At 37.4% G+C, this 24050-nt stretch overlaps 1 protein-coding gene across 1 annotated transcript; it reads left to right on the top strand.

The window, feature by feature from the left end:
- Positions 1 to 11401: 11401 nt before the first annotated feature.
- On the top strand, positions 11402 to 12355 carry LOC133767690 (olfactory receptor 6C2-like). Its single transcript, XM_062202123.1, has one exon. It carries the CDS (start codon positions 11402 to 11404, stop codon positions 12353 to 12355), a length of 954 nt encoding a protein of 317 aa, XP_062058107.1.
- The last annotated feature ends 11695 nt before the right edge of the window (positions 12356 to 24050 follow it).

The raw sequence follows: 24050 nt of genomic DNA, 5'->3' as shown, positions 1-24050 counted from the left end.
GACCTGGGCTAGAACAAGCTCTACCTACTACGGGATACAGAGACCTGCTACGTCTCCCTAGACCCAAGGCTATGTGTGGGAGAAGAGGAAAGGATTTCTCTAAGTGGAAAGGATATTCAAACTGACATGTAAATGGAAAACAGAAGTCATAATGAAAAAACTATCAGAGTGAAAAATCATTTGGTATTTGCGTGAGCTCTTTTGAGAAAAAATTATAAACATTTTGTGTTCTACTACTTTACTTAGCTACATTATGAGTTAAGATATTTATTTTCTATATTTTAATACTTATTTATTTATCTGAAAGGTAGAGTTACAGAGAGGCAGAGGCAGAGAGACAGGTCTTCCATCCACCGGTTCACTCGCCAAATGACAGCAACCACCAAAGCTGTGCAGATCCGAAGCCAGGAGCCAGGAACTTCCTCCAGGTCTCCCACATGGATGCAAAGGCCCAAGGACTTGGGCCATCTTCTACTGCTTTCCCAAGCCACAGCAGAGAGTTGGATTGGAAGTGGAGCAGCCGGGACTTGAACCAGCACCCAGATGGGACACCAGCCCTACAAGCAGCAGTTTTACCCTCTACACCACAGCACCGGCCCCTATTTTCTATTTTAACAATTAAACTTTTTAAAATTATACCATGTCACTTCTTGATAATAGTACTTTAAAATATTTACCTATATGTATGAGAATACTTCACAGTGGAAATGGAATTAAGCAATAAGTTATTGGGGTCCAAAACTTTTAAAATCATGCAGTTTTCTGATAATACACATTTTCATGAACTTTTTGAAAATTTCTCATATGCATGAATTTAAAAAAAATTTCCTGCAAAATAAACTTTTAATTCCATTTTCCACACGTGTTGAGAGTACCCTTCTAGGATTATTAGTGAAATAAATAAATTCTGAGATATTATATTTTTTCTTTGCCTCTAAATCCTTCTGTCAAGAAGACACTCAACATTTTTAACTTAGTCAAACCATTCAGCAATATCTAGAATAGAAGACTTAACCAAAACTGTAAATAAAGCATTTTCTTGAATTCCAAGAAAATTTAAGATAGGATATTTGTGTCATTATTGGATTTACTTTTGTCTTATTTTCCTTGGTTTTTAATTACTGTTTGCTAGGTTAGAAGTGAAACTGGGCTCACGTTTACTATAAAAATACATCTCTGATCAGGAATTCATCTTGAAAAAGTTTTGCAAGGACACATTAAAGGAGTAAACTTCCATGGTGCAGAGTATTTTTGTCCGGGTGCAATAAATGTGTGGGAAGGTTTACTTGAACACTGATAAGATCAAGAAGAGACACATAGAATTGGAGCTCAATGATTTGTGCTGAGCTTAATACTTACAGACTTGCTCATCCTCCTTCTTCTTTGAGACCAATGTGATCTTTTTGAAGGAATCGCTGAACGCTTGTCTCACTTGCTGGTTTCTCACAGTGTAAATGAATGGGTTCAGCATGGGAGCAATGGACGTCATCAGCACCGCCACTCCCTTGTTGATAGCCACAGAGTTCTTAGCTGAAGATTTGACGTAGATGAAGATGCAGCTCCCATAGGCGATGGAAACCACAATCATGTGAGAAGAGCAGGTGGAAAAGGCCCTTTTCCTTTGCTGGGCAGAAGGGAATCTCAGAATGGTCTTGATGATGTATATGTAGGACAGAACCACACACAGGAGGGTGGTGAGGAAGGCTAACACAGCACAGGTCATTACCATTTGTTCCAAAAGCCATGTGTCTGAGCATGAAATCTTCATGATAGGGGATGCCTCTCTGTAGTAATACCAATTCTTGTTGGGTGGGCTGTTACATTGTTGTTTAATTTATGGTTTTAGTAGTTTGTAAAATTGCTCTATATTGCAATTCCTTCATTTGTTTTATGTTTATAATCAACACTTAAGACTGAATTTTCTTGTTTTTATATGTCACAATGCCTTGCAATTCAACAAAACTATGGTTTTCTTCTGTATAAGATTTCTTCTGTATGGTAAAGGTGAATATTTAATTGTAATCATTTCTCCATACCTTTCTTAAAAGACTTTGTACTTGGCCGGCGCCGTGGCTCAACAGGCTAATCCTCCGCCTTGCGGTGCCAGCACCCCGGGTTCTAGTCCCAGTCAGGGCGCAGGATTCTGTCCCGGTTGCCCCTCTTCCAGGCCAGCTCTCTGCTGTGGCCCAGGAGTGCAGTAGAGGATGGCCCAAGTGCTTGGGCCCTGCACCCCATGGGAGACCAGGAGAAGCACCTGGCTCCTGCCTTCGGATCAGCGTGGTGTGCCGGCCGTGGCGGCCATTGGAGGGTGAACCAACAGCAAAGGAAGACCTTTCTCTCTGTTTCTCTCTCTCTCTCACTGTCCACTCTGCCTGTCAAAAAAAAAAAAAAAAGACTTTGTACTTGATAAAATGTAAACATATAACAGCTTGTCTGGATTTTTACATACAAGCTTTGTAGAACCACATTAACTTCAGTTTTTGTTTTACCACTTTGACCAAACGTGTTTACATTATTTTGTTCCATGGAGTTGGCTCACTACACTGATAGTAGTTCTGTTTCCCTACTGGTATGTAATTTATACTCAGCATCCTTTGAGATACACCACACAGAGAGTATTTTAACATACAATTTATTTGCTACATGTGAAGAAATAAAAGTTATACAGCTGGAAAAACAAAAATACGTATATATCTCTGAGTTTTCCATCTATTAAGTATGAAAAATACTTTGACATTTGGTATCATTATCACCAAGTTCAAAGTCAAATTTAAAATAATGAATTTAGTCTCCCTGGGCTTCATTGATGGCTGTAAGTGTGAGCACGATGTCTACTGAAAAGTCTTCTCAAACTCTGTTGTATACGTGGATGGCACATTTTTGCTCCCACGCCAATTAATTGTCACTCCTGTTTGAGCACTTCCTCTAAGAAAGCAAGTTTATTAAACCTCAGGACTGCTCTCATTTACAAGAAAAAAAAAAAAAAACTAGGATAGATCTGTAAGTCCTCTATTTATAGTCAAGCTGTAAGAAATATAAGAAATAGTGTTGTCTAAAGACATACATATCTATTTCATTGACTTACATATTAAGTTGAATACTTATATCACTAGTTTTGAACATATATTTTCTAAAATATGCCTTTCAAATGTATTGCCTTCTAAACTGTGGCATTCTGAATATTCCATAAATTTTTATGACACATTTTATTGTAACTACACTGCAAGTGTATTCTAATTTACACTGTGAATATTTAACTTTGGCTCTAGTTATTTAAATGTTTGTGTTAAAATATTAGGAAATAACCACTATAAAAATAAAGCATTGAAACAGGTAAGCTCTTCTTAGATGCAACCAAATTATATAAAGGCAAAAAGTCAGATAATTAATATTATAAATAATATTTTTGTTATTAAAGAGTAGATGCAATTGCTATAACAAATAAATATGAAGGATGTATAAATTAATGTGAAAATATGAGACCTACGCAGAAAAATGTTTTTAGTTTTCTGAAACATAGCCTGAGTTTCTCTAAATCATAGAAAGATCAACACAAAATTAAAACAAATGGCTAGCTGATGGAATGTCTCAAATCATATAGGGCCATTAAACATGGCTACCTGGCCAGCTCTCCTCCCAGGCCAGCCAAGTAATGAAAGTCAACAGAGTGCCTTCCCCTAGGAGGTTCACACCTCCCTTAGGATATACCCCATATGAAGAGATAGATAGGTCTGGGCCTCTTAACTTACAAGGCCTAAAGCCCACCAGATTATTATCAAGCCCCTTCTATCAGGTTCTATTTGCCTCTCAATCAGAAAACTTAATTGTAGCTTAGACAGCACCTTTCTTAGCTCCTCTAAGAATGACTCTGTCCTTTGTTCTAGACCCTGTCTAGCGTACTTGGGCCTCATTCCTTTGTAATCATAACCTCTACTCTACCACCAATGGCTCTACTCCCAACATGTGTGTACTGATGGTCCTCTTCCCCACTTAATGCTGTATAATTGTTCAAACCTGGTTAATGCCACTCTTAGGATCATTGGTTACTATTCTCACTCTGTCTTTTATGACCTTGTCTAAATATGATCAGAGTCGGCAAACTTGGAAGGCTTCCATAGCCTTGGCAACTCATGACGACAGCCTAGGGTGGTTACTGGCACCATAAACTAGAGTGTCAATTTGTTGGGTCAACAACAGGAGCCACTGGGCACTTGCTCCTCATGTGGGATCTCTGTCCTTAATGTGCTGTACATTTTGATTTGATGCTATAACTAGTACTCAAACAGTATGTTTCACTTTGTGTGTCTATGTGGGTGCAAACTGTTGAAACCTTTATACTAAATTGATCTTCTGTATATAAAGAGAATTGAAAATGAATCTTGATGCAAATGGAAGGGGAGAGGGAGCGGGAGAGGGGAGGGTTGCGGGTGGGAGGGAAGTTATGGGAGGGGAAAGCCACTGTAATCCATAAGCTGTACACTGGAAATTTATATTCATTAAATAAAAGTTAAAAAAAAAATAAAAAAAATAAACATGGCTATAAGTATAAAATTAAGTATAGATACAAAAATAGGCCACAAATAAAATTTGAATGTATAGTTTGCCATAATCTGTTTAACAGCATGTTGGTATTTTAATATAAAAGCCTCAATATACAAATAAATTTGCATTCTGAAATTTTACCTCTAGTAAATATGTGTAAGCATAGTTTTTCTAGAAATCAATAGCCATTTAAAAATTCCCAATGAACTGAATTTATGCATTGATGCAATCATACAAATGATAACGATGAAGGTTCTTTTAAGTAGTAGTGATAAATGTATATATATATTAAAAACTAGGTGTTTTAAAATATGAGCAAGTGTTCCAAAAAACATTTTATGCATCATGATGGGCTTCTGTGTTTATTATTATGAAAATATTTTATGTAATTAGTGAAAGAGTATGCAATTAATGTGAAAAATGGAAATCTCATTTATTTTTTAAAACCTCAAATATTCATATATTTACTTAAAATTTGAAAAAGTCACTTGTGATGGTTTTAATGATTTTGTGACTACTTTTTTTTTATCTTTTATTTAATGAATATAAATTTCCAAAGTACAGCTTATGGATTACAATGGCTTCCCCCCTCCCATAACTTCCCTCCCACCTGCAACCCTCCCCTTTCCCGCTCCCTCTCCCCTTCCATTCACATCAAGATTCATTTTCAATTCTCTTTATATACAGAAAATCAGTTTAGTATATATAAAGTAAAGATTTCAACAGTTTGCCCTCACATAGCAACACAAAATGAAAAATACTGTTGGAGTACTAGTTATAGCATTAAATAACAGTGTACAGCACATTAAAGACAGAGATCCTACATGATATTTTTTTAAAAATTGATTAATTCTCTATGTAATTTCCAATTTAACCCCAAGGGTTTTTTTTTTTCATTTTCAATTATCTTTATATACAGAAGATCGATTCAGTATATACTAAGTAAAGATTTCATCAGTTTGTACCCACACAGAAACACAAAGTATAAAAATACTGTTTCAGTACTAGCTATATCATTACTTCACATTGGACAACCCATTAAGGACAGATCCCACATGGGACATAAGCACACAGTGACTCTTGATGTTGATTTAACAATTTAACACTCTTGTTTATGGCGTTTGTGACTACTTTTTACTCATTCAATATTACAGTTAGTGGTGAATCAGTCTGTGGTTACAGAGTGGATTGCAAGTACACCTGAAATAATCAAAGAAAAAAAAAAAGGAAGGAAAGGGGGATTGAGGGAAGAAGAGAAGAAGGGATGGGAGTAGGGTTACCATCTTAGAACTATACCTATGAATCAGTTCTCTTTATATTAATAAAAATAAAATAAAATAAATTGACTTCCTATGAGTGAACTTGAACATCCTTTCACTTGCTTGTAGTTTATAGTCTGTACCTATTTTCATGCTCTTTACTGTTCATGTGTTGAATTCTTTAGTTACTAGAGCAGTTAAGCCTTTAACTATCATGTAAATTTTAAAAAATATTATTGCAAAAAATAAATAAAATATTGAGTTTAAAAATGTAACTTGCTTTGAGTTTCTAGTATTTTCCTCTTTCCTTATCTTTCTTTAATGGTTGAGAGAAAATAGCAGATGGCTCCGTTTTGTGATTTTTTCTGTCTTTCAGACAAGATGAGGAAAAAAGAACAAGCAAGGCAGGATTGGTTTTGACCACTCTGTATCTGCAGTTGCAAGTTGACCTGTACCTGGTTGCTACCACTGCGTCTTTGTGTCTCCAAGGACACTGCCCCCACAGCAGCATCTTCCAGGATGCTGCCCAAGTTCATTACAAAGACTCATTAGTGAAATTTGAACATGGGTCACCAAGGACCTAGTTGTTTGTTACTTAATTTAAAATTTAGCAAATAAATCAAATGTAAATCTTTATGATGTGCAAGCCATTCACCCTGCCCAGAGAAGTCATAGTATTAAAGCTTTGAACGCAAGAGAAGACAATATTTGAAATAATATATTTTCAACAAATGAGAGCAAGAAAGTATTTCCTAGGCAAAAACAGAACCAATATCCTTGGTTAGGAAATCATCCCTGCCAGCAGTGGCCAGAGGAAGTTGGGGATCATAAACCCGGATGAGAAAATTCCACACAAGCCTTTGCTCTCAGGTCACCCACATCATATTAGCCTTTAGGACTCAGGACTAAAAAGTATCAGTTGAAGCTATTGTTAACCTGCAAAAGAGTAAGTACTCTCGCTACCTCATTTACTCTCACCTTCCATAAATCTATACGATGATTTTCTCTGGAAACTGTGGGGATTTACTGAAATCAAACATAGTTTTTTGAATTGTTATAGAAAGATCCACAAATCTGTCTGAGTTGTATTTTTGGGTATTCCTTTTTACAGTTACAAACAGGTAATAATCAAGATGATGAGAAGTTATCTCTGGCACACCCTCACTTTCCTCTTTAAAAGCAAAAAGTATGTATCTTCATTAAAAATCCCCATTTATGATACATTACCAAATATTAATGACAAAATTAGTTATCTTTGCACTTCTTTATGTTGTAAAAATCTCTGCAGGATGCAACTAGCTTCTTAAAAGTTTCCTTTTAAAAGCTAGGATTCTCAACGGGCGGAATAGAAAAAGGAGTTGCTGAAATAAGGGCTGTTACCCAGGGGTACAGGAACAAGTGTGCTACCACACAATTGCTGTAGGAGACACCGGGTTGACAGGAAATGGGCTGGGGACAGAAGGAAGGCTAAAAAGAGTACCCTTTCCTCAAGTCAAATGGGCCAGTGTTGTTATTACACTGTGCCTCTGTGGTTCCTGAGATGGTCACAGGTCTTCAGAATCATTATCACTCTCCTTCCCAGTGACTGCTACATTAAACCTGGGAGTTTAACTGTAACAACTTTCCACAGCAAACAGGGGACCCAGTCCTGATTTCTGGAGAAAATGACTATTCCAGCAGAACAAATGACATTCAATTAAATAAGCTAACAGAGTTTTGTTGGGAAATTTGGTGGAAAATGTGCCTTCTAATCACCTACTTGAGGGAAACTCACACACTGGAGATACTAATTCAGAACTGAAAAGCATTTGGTTGTCCTAATAACATTAAGTGTGATGGCTGATGGGAAACTAGAACAGCTATTAATCCAAATCAAGAAATAGAAAGCCTTAACTCCCATTTTAAAATATTATGAAAATATCCACCAAGGAGGCAGAAGTAGAAAATCTAGGGAAGGAGTGGGGAATGCCCGACTCACCGGCTTCTATGTAAGACTTGCAATGTTGGCCGGCGCCGTGGCTCAACAGGCTAATCCTCCGCCTTGCGGCGCCAGCACACCGGGTTCTAGTCCTGGTCGGGGCACTGATCCTGTCCCGGTTGCCCCTCTTCCAGGCCAGCTCTCTGCTGTGGCCAGGGAGTGCAGTGGAGGATGGCCCAAGTGCTTGGGCTCTGCACCCCATGGGAGACCAGGAGAAGCACCTGGCTCCTGCCATCGGAACAGTGCGGTGCGCCGGCCGCAGCACGCTACCGCGGCGGCCATTGGAGGGTGAACCAACGGCAAAAGGAAGACCTTTCTCTCTGTCTCTCTCTCACTGTCCACTCTGCCTGTCAAAAATAAAAAAAATAAAATAAAATAAAATAAATAAATAAAAATAAAAAAGACTTGCAATGTCATTTGGACTGGCTCTGCAAAGGCAACCACAGGTGAGACTTGAAATTCAATCAATGTGCACCACGGTAATCTTTAATTTGACAATTATATGTGACCTACGAGTGATGTTAAAAATATCCAATGGCCCTTGGCAGATGAGATTCCCCATTTCTGATCTAGGGGAAAGAATTTTGAACTACAGAAGCCAAGGATGAAAGTCTGATATGTGGACTGATCAGATGAATACAATATTCCATATGCAACTGTGTGAATTCAGATATCCTAGGAACAAACTTTTGTCAAATAATAGTATTAATGCACTTGAGAAGAGATACATAATATTTTGCAAAGATTTGATACCACATGCTTATGGAGAGTTGAAGGAAAGCAGTGATATAAAGTTCACAGATAATGCATTGGTAAATGTACACATGATTTTTAAATAAGCACATACTTTGTGTAGAAATTACACATCTGAGAACTATTATGTTTATATTTTCTAAAAGCATGTGTTTTGAAGACATTATAACAATTGTACAAAACAATGAAATACATAATGGCATATTGGAAATTGGCTAAAACTTTTGGTGCATTCAGAGAATTATTTTAATATAACTGAAATTTCACAATCAGAATTCACAAAAATGAAGAAGTATTTAAAATTGTTATCCATGAATACAGAGGGCTAAAATTAAATAGAATAAAATTAAGTGCACTTATGAAGTTGAAACATATTTTAAGAAGTATTTCATGTAAAAGATGTTTGTTCGTGGGTCTAAATTCCTTGACTGCTGATTTGACTATCTTACTGAAAATTTCTCCAAAGAATCCAAAATCACCACAAAGATAGAACTATTTCCCTGCTTTAGAGGTAAAGCATAGAAGAGGTGACAGTTAACAGTTTACACAGAACAGATGGTGATAACATAAGTGCAGTGTGGGGAAGTCTGGGACACATATTTTTTAAATAATTTAAATCAATCAAAGAGCTGTTTCAAAGTGAAAGTCAAATAAGGTAGGAGACAGCTGTTAATATGTAGGTCAATGAACTAGCTATGTGTGGATTTACACAATGTTCCCTACACATTGAATATAAACCTAGGACTGTTGGTTTGGGTAGCTAAGCCAGTTTTAGAAAAAAGAAAGGCACCAGTCACAAGTTTTAACAAACTTCCTTTCTAAGAGGAGGTACTAAGTAACAATTACTTGTCATGTGAGCAAAAATCAGACATCCACACAGACAATGGTATTTTACAAGGCTCTTTTTAAAAAAACTTTTATTTAGTAAATATAAATTTTCAAAGTACAGTTTATGGATTACAATGGCTTCCCCCCCCCCCAAAACTTCCCTCCCACTCCCACCCCTCTCATCTCCCGCTCCCTCTCCCATTCCATTCACATCAAGATTCATTTTCAATTCTCTTTATATACAGAAGATCAATTTAGGATATATTAAGTAAAGATTTCATCAGTTTACACCCACACAGACACACTAAGTGTAAAATACTGTTTCAGTACTAGTTATAGCATTACTTCACAGTGGACAACACATCAAGGACAGATCCCACATGAGGAGTAAGTACACAGTGACTCCTGTTGTTGACTTCACAATTTGACACTCTTGTTTATGGTGTCAGTAGTCTCCCTGGGCTCTAGTCATGAGTTGCCAAGGCTATGGAAGCCTTTAGAGTTCGCCGACTTTGATCTTATTCAGAAAGGGTCATGGTCAAAGTGAAAGTTCTCTCCTCCCTTCAGAGAAAGGTACCTCCTTCTTTGATGGCCCCGTTCTTTCCACTGGAATCCCACTCACAGAGATTTTTCATTTAGGTTTTTGTTTGTTTGTTTGTTTGTTTTTGCCAGAGTGTCTTGGCTTTCCATGCCTAAAATACTCTCACGGGCTCTTCAGCCAGATCCAAATGCCTTAAGGGCTGATTCTGAGGACGGAGTGCTATTTAGGACATCTGCCATTCCATGAGTCTGCTGTGTATCCCGCTTCCCATGTTGGATCGTTCTCTCCCTTTTTGATTCTATCAGTTAGTATTAGCAGACACTAGTCTTGTTTGTGTGATCCCTTTGACTCTTAGACCTAACAGTGTGATCCATTGTGAACTGAAATTGATCACTTGGACTAGTGAGATGGCATTGGTACATGCCACCTTGATGGGATTGTATTGGAATCCCCTGGCACATTTCTAACTCCACCACTTGGAGCAAGTACAACTGAGCATGTCCCAAATTGTACATATCCTCCCTCTCTTATTCCCACTCTTATATTTAACAGGGATCACTTTTCAGTTAAATTTAAGGAGGCTTTTCAGCGGAAATGATGCTCAAACTGAAAACCACAAATGAGTAGCTGGACACAGGCAGTGCATGGAGACCATATTTCTATGTTAATTTGGAAACCATATTTAACATTCAAAATTTGATTTTGAACTTCATGATAACGATAGCATATGCTAAAGAATTTTCCATACTTAACGGACTGCAAACTTAATTAGATATGCTTTTGTTTTTCCAGCTGTATATCCTTGGACCAAATATTTCTTCAAATAAATTGTACACTAAAATACTCTTTTGTGTTGTGTACTCCAGTGGACATCAAGCATAAATTATACACAGGCAGAGGCACAGGACAATCAGGGGAGCCAACCATATAGAAGTTGCCACTTAAAACTCAAAACACAATAACAGGAACATATACTTGGCCACAGTAGTACAATATAAAATGAAGCCAAACATGGATCAACAAAGACTGCATGTAAAATCCAGACAACCTGGTACATATTTACATTTCATAAAGGACTAAATCTTTTAAGAAAGATATGTGGAAATGATTACATTTAAATATTCACATTTAAAATACAGAAGAGGCCTTAGACACAAAGAAACATAATTTGGTTGAATCATAAGACTCTGTGACTCAAATATAAAAACCAGGTCGTTCAATCTTGAGTATTGATCATAAATCTAAAATAAATTAATAAATTGGGATATAGAGCAATTTCAAATATCACTAAAGATCCATTAAAATAGTAAACAATGAAATAGCCAGCCCACCAGAGAATTGGCAATATGAATTACTACTTAGGGGAAATATTACGAATGAATAAATTTGCCATCTCTATTAGTCACTCTTTCTTGCTACCTGGTTTGGACACCACCTGATCCATATAAAATATCTATAAATTTGATTTGATGAAGACTGAGGAAAAGTCAGTAGTCAGTGATGAAAAACTACACGATAACAGCCTTCATCCTGTTGGGACTGACAGACGACCCTCAGCTTCAGGTTCTGGTCTTCCTGTTTCTGTTTTTCACCTACATGTTGAGTATAACCGGGAATCTGACCATCGTATCCCTCACTCTTTTGGACTCCCACCTCAAAACACCCATGTACTTCTTCCTACAAAATTTTGCCTTGTTAGAAATTGCATTTACATCCTCTTGCATCCCTAGATATCTGTACAACATAGCAACAGGTGACAGATCAATTACCTACAACGTTTGTGTCGTTCAAGTGTTCTTTACTGATGTCTTTGGAGTAACTGAATTTTTCCTCCTGGCCATCATGTCCTATGACCGCTACGTGGCCATCTGCAAACCCCTGCATTACGTGACCATCATGAGCAGCCAGGTCTGCAGGAGCCTTGTCCTCTGCTGCTGGGGGGCTGGCTTGGTGATCATACTTCCCCCACTCATGCTGTTCCTCAATTTGAAATTCTGTGACTCGAATGTCATTGATTATTTTTTCTGTGACGCATCTCCCATCTTGAAAATTTCATGCTCAGATACGTGGCTCATAGAGCAGTTAGTGATTGTCTGTGCAGTCCTGACCTTCATCACCACCCTCCTGTGTGTGGTTCTGTCCTACATATACATCATCAAGACCATTCTGAGATTCCCTTCTGCCCAGCAAAGGAAAAGGGCCTTTTCCACCTGCTCTTCTCACATGATTGTGGTTTCCATCGCCTATGGGAGCTGCATCTTCATCTACGTCAAATCTTCAGCTAAGAACTCTGTGGCTATCAACAAGGGGGTGGCGGTGCTGATGACGTCCATTGCTCCCATGCTGAACCCATTCATTTATACTCTGAGAAACCAGCAAGTGAGACAAGCGTTCAGCGATTCCTTCAAAAAGATCACATTGGTCTCAAAGAAGAAAGAGAAGATGCAAGTCTAGAAAGAAAAATATGGCTAAGCATAAATCATTGAGCTTCAATTCTATTTGTCTCTTTTTGACCTGATATCCGTTCAGGTCAATCTTCTCAAACATTTATTACACCCAGAACAAATACTCTCCACCACAGATGCTCACCCCATTCATACCTCTCCATCCTTTTCTAGGATAAGTTTCTAATCAAAAGGTGTGATAGGATTTTGCTAGTAAATAACATACTAACTTCACTTCTAATGCAACAAACAAAAACTGAAAGCCAAGCAAAATAAAATAAAAGCAATTTGACAATGAAACAGTCTATCTTAAATTCTCTTGGTGTCACAAAAAATAATTGATTTAGAGTTATTGTTACCTCCTCCACTCTAAACTTTACTGAATAGTTTAATTTATTAAATGAAAAAATTTTGATAGCATCCTTGGCAGACAGAACTTGATCAAAGAGAAAAAATCATATTTTAACTTATTTAGCTTAACTGATAATTCCTATTAGGGCACCTCAACTAACTTATGGAAAAATGGAATTAAAAGACAATTTAGGGGCCGGTGTTGTGGTTAAACCTCTGTCTGCAATGCCAGAACCCCTTATGGGTACCAGATGGAGACTGAGAATTTGAAATATATGTATCTGAAAATATATTATATTAATATACTATGTATTTGGAAAATGTTTGTACTTTGAAATATGTATTTTTTGTAACTCTAATGAAGTTTGAGAAGAGCAATGCATTGTGGTGGGAATCTGCATGTCCTGTCAAATCGTGGGCATATTTCTAGGATGCTGGGGTAAGGGAGAGTTTTCAGTGACAGGAGTGAGCAGGAATGCGGCAGCTATCTTGAAGCAACAATCTCTGACCACACAAGGGTGTCAGTCTGAGACTGAAGAGAGAGTTGCTGGGTAGCTGTTTTTACAGAAATACTTTTGACATAATATTGCAGCGGCCTCTGTGCAACGTTGTGGTTCTGATGGTCTTCTGTGACAGCTGCTGTCAGGTAATAATGCTTAAAACTGTTTCTTCACAATTTCTGGCTTTGCTTTTATTTCTGTTGGGGTTAACACAGGTGACTTGGATTTCTCGTTTTGACTCTTTTTTTTTCATCCACATTCTTATTTAATGCATGAGTGATTTAAATGCATGCAATTTCTAAGTGTATACCCAAATTCTTGGTAGTTTCCATTTGAAAATAAAAAGATAAATCAAGAGGCTTTACTTTACCTACAAACATGCTTAATATGAAACAGTTGAACCCCTGGAACCTGTGTTGCTTTTTTTGAGGGGGGCTTAAACATTTTAGTAAAATACGGGGTACATACCAAGAAGTGCACAGAAGTATACAGGTAAAATGAGGTTTCTGTCCTCTGATCATCCTTATAACCAACATCCAAATTAAAAACAAAACATTGTAAAAGTTATATGAATATCATATCATTTGGTATATAGCTTTATATATATATACATATATATGTATATTGCTTCTCTGAATCATACCTTGTAATGACAGTATATTCTTCTTCCCTACATTGAAAAAATAGAAAAGAGGGGCTGATGTCGTGCATACTGAGTTAAGTCACAACCTGTGACACCAGCATCCCATATGGGCACCAATTTGTGTCTTGGCTACTCCACCTCCCATCCAGCTCCCTGTTAATGTGCCTAGGAAAGCAGGAGAGGATGGCCCAAGTGCTTGGGTCTCTACCACCCATGTGAGAGATCTGGAAAAAACTCCTGGTTCCTGATTCGTGGTTTCTGCCCAGCCCAGCCCTAGCACTTGCTCTCTCTCTCTTTTCTCCTCTCTCTGTAACTCTTTCAAATAAATAAGTAAATCTTTAAAAATTAAAAGAAATAAAGAGGCGGGGAATAGTGAGGACTTGGGATACTAGAAAATTATGTATTGGTCAGCTGTCAAAACAAATTCCCCTGAACATTGCACAAGTAGTCACCATTTGCAGAGCAGTGGAAAAATATCTTGAAGGTTCTACATAAAAATACATAATACCAAAAAAATGCACATCCAAAATAGAATATCATTACAGCTTGATACAGAAAATTCAGTGACTTTTGCTCTGGAATTTTCAGTTCTGGGAATACCAATTCTACCAGGATATTCCAATTGAAATTTTTTTTCATTTTTGATTTGTAGAAATGTCTTTGACACATTTTAGAAGTTCAATACCATAAGTACCACCTATTAAGACTGGTCAAGAGCTAATGAATTTTTTTTTTCCATTTTTGCTTTTCCTGCAAAGACATTTTTGAAAGACATCTTCACTGGATAAATCATTCTGGGTTAATAGAGTTTTTTTTTTCTTTCAAAACTTGGGGCATATCTTTCGACTCCCTCCTGGGCTGCAAGATTTCCATTGAAAATCTCCTGTCAATCTTAAATAGTGATGGCTAGAGGCTGGGAAGTGTAGAGGACTGGAGGTTGGAGATAGATGGTAATGGGTACAAAGACACAGTTGGGTGAAAGAAATGGGTTCTGGTGTCCACACAATAGTAAAATAATTACATTCATCAACAAAGGAAACAGAATAGCTAATAGTTTCATGTGATTGGTTTACATTATAGATAACTGCTGAAATATTACACTATACTCCATACAAAGTATAATGTATTCCTTACCAATCAAAAAATTTTATATAAACTAATAAAGAAAATACGTACAATGCCTTAAGATCTTGTGAAGATATGTATGTCCTCTGTAAATTATGACTCAAATTACTGATTTTCTTCACTTTTACTATTTCTAGGCTTTGAATATTGTGTAACTTCTCTGGTAGCAAAAATATTTCTACATTTACATTAATTTCTGGAACAGTAGAGAGTAGCTTCAGGATTCAGTTTTCCACTGCTATTCCCCTAGTCCCCTAATCTTAAAAAGACGTCTTCTTGAGTATTTTTTAGTAAACATGACCAAAAGAGATCCTGACCACGACACGTTGTAATCAAACTCACCACAGTGAAACATAAAGAAAAGATTCTAAAATGTGCAAGAGAGAAACGTCAGATTACTCTCCAATTAGACTCACAGCTGACTTCTCATTAGAAACCCTACAAGCTAGGAGGGAATGGTGAGATATAGCCCAGGTACTAAGAGAGAAAAACTGCCAGCCCAGAATATTATATCCTGCAAAGCTCTCATTTGTGAATGAAGGTGAAATAAAGACCTTTCACAGCAAACAGACATTGAAAGAATTTGTCGCCACTCATCCAGCCCTGCGAAAGATGCTTAAAGATGTGTTACACACAGAAACACAGAAACATGGTCATCAATATGAAAGAAGGTAAAGGAAGGAAACCTCACAGCAAAAGATCACAAGAAGTTCAAAGCATATATTAGAAAATATCTTTGGGAAATGGCAGGGCAAAGTTACTACTTATCAACAGTCACATTGAACGTTAATGGCCTGACTGTCCAGTTAAAAGACACCGATTGGCTGATTGGGTTAAGGAACAAAACCCATCTATTTGCTGTTTACAAGAAACACATCTTTCCAACAAAGATGCATACAGACTGAAAGTGAAAGGCTGGAAAAAGATATACCATGCCAACAGAAATGAAAAAAGCTCAGGCTAAAATTTGTGTTACCTAATTTAAAATGTTATCCTAATTGTGTTACTAGACATGATAGTTATCTTAATGAGAAAGCCCCAGAGGCCTAAAGGGTTAAATACTTGTAAAATCCTACAGATGCTTTCAAAAATACTGTGAAGTAAGCAAGTGCCTCTTGTTGGTTGATGAGTTTATAATTTTAAACATGGCAACTTTAAGTCTTTTGTCATCCACAGTTATATATGATTTGCTGCTCATAAAACTAAAGCGTTGTTGGTTCTGTGTTTGGCTGTCCTCCTATAGGTTCCTATGGACTTTTTCCAGCCACTTCTATTGTATTCAGTACTTTGGGATGGCTCTGTAAACAGATGAAGCCGATAATGTATTAATAGTACCAACTGAGAGAAAGTATGGTTAACTGAGGTTACTAAAAACAAAAAGCAATTCAAATCAATTGGCAATCTACAAAAAGAGTTTAAAGACTTTAAAAGCTATTATTAAAATTGCTATATTGGTCTATTATGTTAGGTTATATGTGTATACATATTGTATGTCCACATGGGAAAATTTTATTAAGAGTTTTATTTTAATTGGCTTATAGATAAGATTGTCCATAAATTGAAGCTGCTAAAATTAATCAAAGATACATTTTAATTCGTGTGACCTGAATCTCTGTATCATATGTTTTAAACTTATTGACAGAAAGAAACTAAAAACATTTTATATGGTTGTGCTTAAGTTTACTGGTTAAACAAACTACACCATGTTAGATATTTAAGAGGTGTTTCCAAATATATGATTCTTAAAATTTATAGAAGGCATTGGACCTTCTGGTAAATGTTTTATTAAGTTGTTATCTAATGGTTGAAACTGTTTGCTAAGTATTCATGTAATATTGCTATTGTCAGCAAGCGATCTAGGACTTGCTCCCTCATTTCTCTATTCTAAGCCCAACTTGTTCTTTCATTTCTCTATTCTCTTCAAGGTAGGAAACTAATTCTATTATGAAGGAATCTGTAGGATGCACAATTTAATCTTTAGACCTTATAAAAGATTTTTGTTTATTTTCTTCTTATTTGAAAGGCAGAGAGAGAGAGATCTCCCACATGTTGGTTCACTCCCACAAATTCCTGCAACAGCCAGTTATTGCCCAGGTCAAGGGCAGGGTTGGGAACTCCGTGTGAGTGGCAGAGACAGCTACTTGAGCCATCACCTGCTACATCAAAGGGCACAAAATAGCAAGAAGGTGGAACCAGGAGTGAGTCAGAATTCAAATCAGGCACTCCAGTACGGGATTCAGCTGCCTCACACAGCACTTTTTTAAAGATTTATTTGTTTTTATTTATTTGAAAGGCAGAGTGATGGAGCAAGAGGGAGACTAGGAGGGAAATCTTCCATTCGCTGGTTGACTCCTCAGATGACCATGGCATCCAATTCTTGGCCAAGCCAAAACCCCATGGAGTCTCCCATGTGAGTGACAAGAGCCCAACCACGTGGGCCATTTTCTGCTGCCATCCCAGGTGCATTAGCAGAATAGTTGGATCAGAAGTGGAGTAGCTGGGACTTGAATCAGCATTCCTAGATGGGTAGTTGGCACTAAAACATCAATGCTCCACATTGTTTCTTAATCTCCAGGCCAACATCTGCCCTGGTTGAGGATTTTTTAACAACTTTATTAAGGCATATATTATAAAATATAAGGGTTACAAAAGGAAAACACCCATGAAGCCATTACCCAAATCAAATAATGAACATATCCATCATGTACCCCCATGTAGCATTTCCTACTCATCCCTTCCCACCCACCTACCACCAATCTAAGCCACTAATTTCTATCCAAATATATTTGTTTACATTTTCCAGAACTTCATATAAGTAGAATCATACAGAATATTCTTTTTACTGTCTGGCTTCTTTCATTCAGAATAATTATTTAAGATTCACTTGATGTTTTGTGTATCCCTAGTTGATTCCAAGTGATTGGCTACTACTAGTATTCCATTGTATGTAAATAACAAAATTTGTTATCAATTTACCAGTGGAAATTTGATCTGTTCCCAATTTTTTTTTTTTGACAAGCAGAGTGGACAGTGAGAGAGAGAGAGACAGAGAGAAAGGTCTTCCTTTTGCCGTTGGTTCACCCTCCAATGGCCGCCGCGGTAGCGCGCTGCGGCCAGCGCACCGCGCTGTTCCGATGGCAGGAGCCAGGTGCTTATCCTGACTCCCATGGGGTGCAGAGCCCAGGCACTTGGGCCATCCTCCACTGCACTCCCTGGCCACAGCAGAGAGCTGGCCTGGAAGAGGGGCAACCGGGACAGGATCGGTGCCCCGACTGGGACTAGAACCCAGTGTGCCGGCACCGCAAGGCGGAGGATTAGCCTGTTGAGCCGCGGCGCTGGCCTGTTCCCAATTTTTGTCTATTAAAAATAAAGCTCCTTGGGGCAGGATTTGGTACAGTGGTTAAGATGCTGGTGAGGATGCTCTCATCAGAGTGCCCAGGTTCAAGATCAGGTCCACTCCGTATTCCAGCTTCCAGCTAATGTACACCCTGGGAGGCAGTAAGTGGGTGCAAGTAATTGGGTCCTTGCCACCCACAGGAGAGACCTGGTTGGCCGTTCCTGCTTTCCAGCTTCAATCTGGTCCTGTTAGCTGTTGGAGGCATTTAGGAAGTGAACCAGCAGATGAGATATCTTTCTCTTTCACTTTTACTTTCTCTTTGGCGCTCGCTCGCTCTCTCTCTCTCTCTCTGACTTTCTAATAAGTAAAATAAATAAAAACTTCTAAGTAAGCATTTGTATTTCTAAAAAAACCTGCTATGAAAATTTGTTTGCATGTCTTTGCATTCTTTGTATGGACATATGCTTTCTCTTTTCTTGAGTAACTATCCAAGAGTGACATGGCTGGATCATGTGGTTTTTGAATTGCAGTTATTCTAACAAGGTTGTAAGTAGCATCTCCTTGAGGTTTTAATTTGAATTTCCATAAATAATAATGATATCGAGCATCTTTTCATGTACTTAAATGTGATCCTCATGTCTTAAATGAATTACCGGTTCTAACATTTTATCTAATTTTATTCAGTTTTTGTCTTATTAATATGTGAAAGTGATTTATATATTCTGAATGTGAGGCTACTTCAAACAAATCATGGAAAGATAGAATTAAAAGTATGAGTCTTTCTTGATGTAAAATATTGAAATGCACACATAATTTTTTGTGATTTTTTTCACATATTATTAAAAAGCTTTTGCATCAAAAGAATGCATATTTGGCACAGAGATTAAGATACTACTTGGGATGCCCATGTTCCACACTGAGGTGCCTGCTTTGAGTCTCAGCTCCTCTGCTTTAGATCCAGCTTCCTGCTCATGCACAACCCTGGAAAGCAGCAGGTGGTGACTCAAGTACGTGGATCCCTGACACCCACCTAGTAGACCCAAATCAAGTTCTGGGTCTCCAGCTTCACCTGGCCCAGTCCAGGCTACTGCTAGCAATTGTGTGTATGTGTGCATGTGTCTGAAATAGAATCAAAATGAATAAATTTTAAAATCACATCAAACAAAATAGCACACTTCTCATTCCATTTTTCCTAAATTTTCTGAACATGTGCTTTGCAAGAACTTTATCTCTGTCTGTAGCCTGCTTTCTTTCACTTAATGATAGTGCTTTTCAAAGAATAGAAAATCTTATTTTAATTAGATATTTTTATCAATTTGCTCTTTCTATAGATCATGCTTTAGTGTCATGTCTAAGAAATTGTGGGCTAGCTCAAGATCATAAAGGGTCCCTTTCATTTTTTTCTGGATTTTTTATGATTCAAAATTTTACATTTATAGTTATCATTCCTTTGGACAAACTCTTATAAGGAACGTGAAGTACTAGTCAAAGCTCTTATTTTTGCATATGAGTGTCCAACTTTTCCAGTGCCATTTGTTCATTAGAACATCCTACTTCCAATCAATTGCCTTTCACCTTGGTTCTCCAGTATCTCCTGATTTTTTAGTCTATTTCTGTGCCAAACTATTGTTTTCATTGCAATAGTTACATAATGAATCCTAAGATGAGGGATTGTTACTTTTCCACTGTTGCTCTCCTTATCCAAATTGATTTGGCTATTCTAGTTTGTTTGCATTAGCATATAAGTATTAGAATCCGTTTGTCAATTCTACCAAAAATAAACCATGCTGTGATTTTTGTTGAATTGCAATTAATCTGTGGGTCAATTTGAGAAGAACTGTCTAATAACATGTTCCATACCCAGGGATACAGCATTTCTCTCCATTTCTTACTTTCTCCTTAATTTCTCTCAGAAACAATTTGCAGTTTCCAGGGTAGAAATCTCTTATCTTCTGTCAGTTTCCACCCTATAATTCATATTTTGGATGTCATTGTATATGTGTCGTAACTTAAATTTCTTAAGACTTATTGCTAATATATAGAAATCAGTCGATTTTTGTATATTAATAGGTCTAGGTCATTACACAGTTTTTCTAGTGTTTTTGCATTCCATGGGTACCATATATGTTTTATTAACATGATAATTGTACATATCATGTGGTATCTATCTCATTATTTTATTAAAGATTTATTTGTTTGAAAGGCAGAGCAACAGAGAGAGAAAGAAACAGAGAGATCTTCCATCCACTGGTTCAGTCCCTAGATGGCTGGCTAAAGCCAGGAACCAAGAATTCCATCCTGGTTTCCCACATCTTTGACAGGGGCCCAAGTACCTGGGCTGTCTCCCACTGCCTCCCCAGTCACATGATCAGGAAGCTGGATTAGAAGCAAAGTAGCTGGGACTCAATCTGGCACTCTGATACGGGATACCAGTCACTTAATCTGTTATGCTGTAACGTCAGCCCTTCCATATCACTACTATTTCTTTACATGTGGAGCTTCTGGCTCCTTTCTTTTAGGCCTTCACAAGATATATAAAAGGCTTCTATTTCATCACTGATCTTCTACCTCATTGTTTTATCCAGTAGGCCAAGTAGTATTGCTGAAGAATTCTATATTCTTACTGATTTTCTGTTTATTTGTTCTATTGAAACATCCCACTATATAGTTATGTATCTATTTCTCTTTGTACTCTATTAGGTTTTGTTTCAAGTACTTTGAAATTACTTTGAAACTCTGCTAGGAACATAAAATCTGAGAATTGCTGTAACATTTTAATAAACTGGCCCTTTAATTATAATAAAATGACTTCCTTTATTCTTCATATTATTATTTTCTCTAAAATACAGTTTGCTGATATTATCATAGCCCCTGGAGATTTCTATTGATTAGTGCTAGCAAATTATATTATTCTACTCTCTTAGTTTTAACCAATTTGTTTCTTTACACTTAAATGGATTTCTTATACACAGTATACAGTTTAGTTTATTTTCCAGTCTAAGAATCTCTGCCTTTTAATTGGGATATTTAAACTATTTATTAATGTAATTTTACATCCAAGTAAAAAATCTATCACTTTTTTGTTTATTTTCTATTCATTCTATCTATTGTTTTTCCCCCTTATTTGTCTACTTTTTGGATTAAGAGAACTTTTATTCAGTTTTACTTTATTTCTTGTATTGGTTTCCTATTACTCCTCTAAGATATTACCACACATCTAGTTGCTTAAAACAACAGAGAATCATCACCTAACATTTCTAGAGGTAAGAAGTTCAACATGAGTGTCACCAGGCTAAAATCAGGGGAGAGCTTCCAGGATTCCTGGAATTCAATTAGCCATAATCGCACCTTGGTAAACCTCATTGGCTACGATAGATGCTCTTGGGGAAGACCCCTTTCCCTGATTCCTACACACCGTAGACTTGTCCATGCTGTCTAAGTGACACCTTCTTTCACCTTCAGCAAACATTACATCTCTCTGAACATTTTAAAAAAAGATTATTTATTTATTTGAAAGTCAGAGTTACACAGAGAGAAGAGAGGTGCGGGGCAGGGGGGTGTCTTCCATCTGCTGGTTCACTCCATAGTTGGCCACAACAGCTGGAGCTGCGCCAATCCGAAGCCAGGAGCCAGGAGCTTCCTGACTTGGGCCATCCTCTACTTCTTTCACAGGTCATAACAGAGAGCTGGATCAGAAGAGGAGCAGCCAGGTCTCGAACTGGCACCCATATGGGATGCCAACGCTTCAGGCTAGGACATTAACCCACTGCACCACAGCACTGGCCCCTCTCTGAACATTTTTCTGCATTCAAATCTCCCTCTGATTCTCTTCACCCTCTCTCTTCTCCTTACATACTGTTGTTATTCTAATTTTTTAGATTTTTTTTCCTTTTTTTAAAGGATTTTAAAATATTTTTTCTTTTTTTAAGAGGATCAACATTCACTCCAACTGCATTTTTTACCCCTTTTCCAGGTAAGATAACATGTTCATAAGTCTTACAGGTAAGGAATATTATTCTGCTTGCCACATCTCCTTGGATGGGCTACTATTCTTTGTTATTTGAGTTGCTGCTTTAGAACTTTGAGTATACATTTTCATCTTGCCCCAGCCTAACTGAAATGACTTTACATCACTGCCCATGCAGAATAAAAATGTGGTATATACACACAATGGAATATTATTCAGCTATAAAAAATAATGAAATTCTACCATTTGCCGCAAAATGGAAGCAACTGGAGGACATCTTGTGGGGTGAAATAAGCTGCACCCAGAAAGACAAATGCCTCATGTTCTCCCTTATCTGTGGGAGCTAAAATTTAAAAAGCAAACAAAAAAGAAACACAAAAGGAGGAAATGTCTGTGAGTATCAGCATTGCTGCAAATATAATAAAGCTTTGCTTTATACATTTGTCAAACCAATGGTTATGAATGTTATACTACTATAATTTTAATTAATTGTGGTGGCTGTGTATAAATAAATGGTCATTTTACCATCCAATTATTGTTTGTAGCCACTGTCTATATTCCCACTAAACTAAGGTCTTTTTGCTTTATACTTGTTAAATTATTATCTGAGGAAGCATTAAGCCTTTCTCTGTAATGAAACTTTCCTTTTTTGTTGTTGTTGTTGTTTTGTTTGTTAGTTAGTTTTTCACTTTTATTTAGTAAATATAAATTTCCAAAGTACAGTTTATGGATTACAATGGCTTCCCCCCCCCAAAACTTCCCTCCCACTCCCACCCCTCCCATCTCCCGCTCCCTCTCCCATTCCATTCACATCAAGATTCATTTTCAATTCTCTTTATATACAGAAGATCAATTTAGGATATATTAAGTAAAGATTTCATCAGTTTACACCCACACAGACACACTAAGTGTAAAATACTGTTTCAGTACTAGTTATAGCATTACTTCACAGTGGACAACACATCAAGGACAGATCCCACATGAGGAGTAAGTACACAGTGACTCCTGTTGTTGACTTCACAATTTGACACTCTTGTTTATGGTGTCAGTAATCTCCCTAGGCTCTAGTCATGAGTTGCCAAGGCTATGGAAGCCTTTAGAGTTCGCCGACTTTGATCTTATTCAGAAAGGGTCATGGTCAAAGAGGAAGTTCTCTCCTCCCTTCAGAGAAAGGTACCTCCTTCTTTGATGGCCCGTTCTTTCCACTGGGATCCCACTCACAGAGATGTTTCATTTAGGGTTTTTTATTTGTTTGTTTGTTTGTTTGTTTGTTTTTGCCAGAGTGTCTTGGCTTTCCATGCCTAAAATACTCTCACGGGCTCTTCAGCCAGATCCAAATGCCTTAAGGGCTGATTCTGAGGACAGAGTGCTGTTTAGGACATCTGCCATTCCATGAGTCTGCTGTGTATCCCGCTTCCCATGTTGGATCGTTCTCTCCCTTTTTGATTCTATCAGTTAGTATTAGCAGACACTAGTCTTGTTTGTGTGATCCCTTTGACTCTTAGACCTTACAGTGTGAAACATTGTGAACTGAAATTCATCACTTGGACTAGTGAGATGGCATTGGTACATGCCACCTTGATGGGATTGTATTGGAATCCCCTGGCACATTTCTAACTCCACCACTTGGAGCAAGTACAACTGAGCATGTCCCAAATTATACATATCCTCCCTCTCTTATTCCCACTCTTATATTTAACAGGGATCACTTTTCAGTTAAATTTAAACACCTAAGAATAATTGTGTGTTAATTACAGAGTTCAACCATCAGTACTAGAACAA

Source organism: Lepus europaeus, chromosome 10 (assembly GCF_033115175.1).
Source record: "Lepus europaeus isolate LE1 chromosome 10, mLepTim1.pri, whole genome shotgun sequence".
In the NCBI taxonomy this organism is placed as follows: domain Eukaryota; kingdom Metazoa; phylum Chordata; class Mammalia; order Lagomorpha; family Leporidae; genus Lepus; species Lepus europaeus.
This window is presented reverse-complemented; position numbering and strand designations above follow the sequence as displayed.

Excerpts from the sequence above, each read along its gene's own strand:
- LOC133767690 (XM_062202123.1), top strand. The coding sequence starts at position 11,402 with ATGAAAAACTACACGATAACAGCCTTCATCCTGTTGGGACTGACAGAC.